Below are 4,299 nucleotides of genomic sequence, written 5' to 3'. Positions count from 1 at the left end.
CTCTCTCTCACTCTCTCTCACTCTCTCGCTCTCACTCTCTCGCTCTCACACACACACACACAGACACAAACACACACACACTGCCGTAGTGTTTAATCATGTATCAGTGTTGTGTAGTATGTGCAGAGACAACATGTGCCTCCCACAGACACTGATGTAGTGTTTTATCGTATAAATCTCTGCTGTGTATGTGCAGATACAACACGCGTCACACACACTACTGCAGTGTTAAATCATGTATGTCTGTGTTGTGTAGTATGCAGATACAACATGTGTCTAACATGTGTCACAAACACACACACACACACACACACACACACTTCTGTAGTGTTTAATCATGTACCTCTGTGCTGTATTTGTGCAGATGCAACACGCGTCACACTCACTGCTGTTGTGTTTAATCGTGTATCTCTGTGCTGTGTACGTGCAGGTACAACACCCGCCACGTGGCCCTGAAGGTGGCCTACCTGGGCTGGGACTATCACGGCTTCGTTGTGCAGGAGGACTCGGACAAGACGGTGGAGGCTGCGCTCTTCGAAGCTCTGATCAAGACGCGACTCATTGAGTCCAGGTGAGTGCATTGTTTTGTGTGTCCCTCCAGTGACTATTTCTGTGTGTGCATCAGAGTATGTATGTGTGTATTTGAGGGAGAGAGAGAGAGGGGGGTGTGTGTATTTGTGTATGCATACGTGTTTACCTTACGACAGAAAATTTCTCTTTTGTCGAGATCAATAAACTTCTATCTATCTTTCTATCTATCGTATGATCAAGGCTTCCTGAAAATTATCAATTATTCTGTCAATATGACTGTGGAGCAGGAGCACAGTCAAACTTGTTCTAACAACTTGTCCAAAACAATCACTTCCCTCTTTGAGGTGTGGGGGGTTGGCGGTTGCTCTGGTGTGGTTTGCTTCTTCTTTCCTATCGAACATCTACCGTCCTTATCTCCCCTTCTTCTTTTTTATGTTTGTTGCTCTCTTGTAACAGCTCTATTCTTCTGGCGCTCATATGACCTTATATGCAGTTGCGAGCGCCGTAAAACCTCTACTAAGACTAACCTCCTTGAGGATTTGCTACACACTGTAATGACACTCTCTAAGACGTCCATCCTCCTCCTGGACAGTGTGTGGTCATCTGGGACAAGTTGGACCATTACCTAGTTTGTTTCCTTTGTTGTGTTCCAGAGAGACGTCCAACTACCACCGCTGTGGCCGCACAGACAAGGGGGTCAGTGCTCTGGGTCAGGTGAGTCTGTTTCTGCTAGTGATCGACCTGCTCAGGTCATTGGAAATATTTTTGCCTCAGCGTGATGGAATCAGGCATATATCAAATGTTGGGTAGATGGAGTTATTGGTATAATCTTAAAGCTGTTCACATGCCTTGTTTTAAAAAAAAATTTAAAAAATACCAGTCTATCATTAACAGAAGCTTCTTTCTGCCTAAACAAAGAACAAACAAATTTGAACCAATGAAAGTGTGTCAAAAAAACATGCCACGACATTATGATGTTAAAAAAAACTTTTTAAACATACCACCTCATTCTGATGTATTAAATGTTTCCTTTTCCCACAGGTCATCTCTATTGACTTGAGGACAAACCTTCTGAAGGGCGTGGGGGTCAAAGTTCGTGAAGGAGGCACAGCCGAATCACGAGAAGGTTGGTCATAGTCATAGCCAGATGGCTGGCCAAGTTTTAAATTCCATGACGCTTTAACTTTTTCAAAATATTTTGTGAAAAGACAAATGGAGTTTACCTTGATTTCAACATCTTTAATTCCAGTCTTAAAGGTAATCCAAAATTATTCTGAAATATCCATTGAATTTTTTTTAAAGCGGATAACTTACAGTACAAATCTATTTGCGCTATTTATTTATGTTTTCCTCTTTGAAAATTTGTCATTTTGCAGAGGCATTTTTTTTTTTTTTATGATACAGTTGAAATTGACATTTTGGAGGAGAAAAATGGTTGCCTTTGACAAGTGGATATCTTATAATGTGAGATCATTGTAATGCACAAAAGGGCAATGGGTTTATCGGAAGTGGCTGTTTGTACAAGGAACTGTCTTGTACAGGTGTCGGTCAGAAAGCAGGTTTGAGGAATTGTCTTATACAGGTGTCCGTCAGATTGTCTTATACAGGTAGCCATCAGAGAGCAGGTTTCTCTAGTTTCCTTTTGTACTCCCCAGGGGACAAAACCACCGAGGTCCGCTATGTCCACATCCTCAACAAAGTTCTGCCCCCTGAGATCCGAGTGCTGGCATGGGCTCCGGTTGACCCAGGGTTCAGTGCCAGGTGAGTTGTTTGTTGTTTGTCAGGTGTTGATGGATGTTGGCTGGTCCAGTGGGTGGTTGGAGGGTGTCATCACCTGTAGGTCTTTCTTCTTTTCTTGTTTTTCTGTTATGTCCATCCGTCTGGTTTGCTCTCTCTGAGTGTTAAATGACCATTAGGTCCTACTTTTCTTTCCCTCTGTTGTTTCTGTCTGTCGGTTTTACTCTTTCTGTCTGTCTTACCCGTTCCATGCATTAAACGACCATTATTGTATTAATATTGTCGATCTCTGTAATGGGTCAAACAAACAAATTCTGAAAGTATGCTTTTTTTTATTAACGGATGGTTGGAGGGTGCCACTTACTTGTCTTTCTTTTCTTTCCCTTTTTTGTTTCTGTCAGCCAGTCTGTTTTGTTTGGGTTTTTTAAATTCTAGCTCTGAATGGTAATTATTGTGATGATGTGTTTCTCTGTACTTGATTCAGGGAAGACAACTGAATGTGCGCGATTGTTTTGTCTAATAAAGCTTGTTTTCTCTGTCCTCAGATTCAGCTGTAAAAAGAGAACCTACAAGTATTATTTCCCCAAAGGAAACCTCAACATTCAGGTATTTTGTTGTTTTTCGTCATGTACTTCCTCAAGTTACAAACAAGTTTTTCCTGCACTAAATGACCATGGGTGGTTGTCAGGTGCTCTGGTGTAGTTTACTCTCTCTTTCCTATCAAACGCCTTTCAGTCTTTATCTCTCCTTTTTTTCTGTGCTTATTACTCTCTAATGATACCTCCATTCTTTGGCACTTATTTGACCTATTTGTGTTGCAAGTACTATTAATCTTGTACTTAAGCAAACTGAAACTAAAGTAAATGGCCGACTTTGAGTCGATTTGCTTCTCTTTAATCAAACAAGTAAAACTTTATTTCACTGACACCTTAGCCCCTGAAGCCGCTAACCGACAGTTAGATTGATCTGTTTGTTCATTGTCATTGACCTGTTTGTTTCCTTCCGTCAGAAAATGTCGGAGGCCGCGGTGAAGCTGGTGGGAGAGCACGACTTCCGAAACTTTTGTAAGATGGACGTCGGGAACGGAGTGGTCAACTTCACACGCAAAATTCTCAAGGCGGAAGTGGCCGTGTTGGATGAGATGTGAGTTATACTGTGTGTTTATGTGTGTGCGTGCCTGTGTGTGTAGGGAGGGGGGCTATAAATGCAATCCGTTACAGTTATTCTTATTTTTGTTATTTCTCTTATGTGACATAGTTATTCAGTTCCTGGTCACTGCTGTGATATTTTCTGTCAGATCATCAGAAAGGGGCTGTTCATTTCAAACAGTAGAATATAACTTTTTATAAATGGAACCATTGCATGGTTACACGAGAAATAGGAAGTTGAAAGAAAACTGACAGGTGGTTGAAGTGTGCCACTGATGAGTCCTACTTTCTTTTCCTGTTATATTTCTGTCTGTCTTTCTTGCTTTTCCCAGTGATATTTCATTACCCTAAAATTACAAAGTTCTGTTTGCTCAGTACCTAGTTTTGAGAAATTTGAGGTAAAAAATTTAGATATTCACATGTCAAGCTTTTTGGAATGTAGTTCTTTGAATATCTTGATAATAACTCTGAATAGTCATACAACTTTGGTAGAGGAGATAAAACATCTAGTTTCTGACCTCATGGTCTTTATAAGTCAAAATGGCAAAGAAATGTGAACTTTGTAATAATTCTAAGATAGCGATTTGTTTTAACATCATTTTAAAAATGTATTTTTGGTTCTATTCAAAACAATGTTAAGTTATACAATGAATAGAATATGAATAAGAATTAAGACTTGATTGTTAGAGATGTATGACCTGTCTCTGTCTTTTGTTGAGACATTTTATGTTTGTTTGGGTTTCAGAGAGAACGGTTTCTCCATGTGTGAGCTGACGGTGGTGGGCCAGGCCTTTCTGTGGCATCAGATCCGCTGTATCGTCTCGGTGCTGTTCCTAGTGGCTCAGGGGAAGGAGTCGCTCGAGGTAAGTCACTCACATACGGC

The 4,299-nt window shown here is 40.8% G+C and overlaps 1 protein-coding gene across 1 annotated transcript in view; it reads left to right on the top strand.

The window, feature by feature from the left end:
• LOC101858380 overlaps positions 1 to 4,299 on the top strand; it is a gene marked incomplete in the record, with an annotated part of 32,061 nt that overhangs the window by 23,766 nt on the left and 3,996 nt on the right. The window contains 7 exon segments of the mRNA XM_013090605.2: positions 431 to 571; positions 1,185 to 1,245; positions 1,573 to 1,657; positions 2,187 to 2,292; positions 2,814 to 2,874; positions 3,278 to 3,411; positions 4,162 to 4,279. Coding sequence (XP_012946059.1) covers positions 431 to 571; positions 1,185 to 1,245; positions 1,573 to 1,657; positions 2,187 to 2,292; positions 2,814 to 2,874; positions 3,278 to 3,411; positions 4,162 to 4,279 — 706 coding nt within the window.

Source organism: Aplysia californica, unplaced genomic scaffold (genome assembly GCF_000002075.1).
Source record: "Aplysia californica isolate F4 #8 unplaced genomic scaffold, AplCal3.0 scaffold01362, whole genome shotgun sequence".
NCBI lineage: Eukaryota > Metazoa > Mollusca > Gastropoda > Aplysiida > Aplysiidae > Aplysia > Aplysia californica.
Note: the sequence above shows the minus strand (reverse complement) of the source record. Positions and strands in the feature narration are given on the sequence as shown.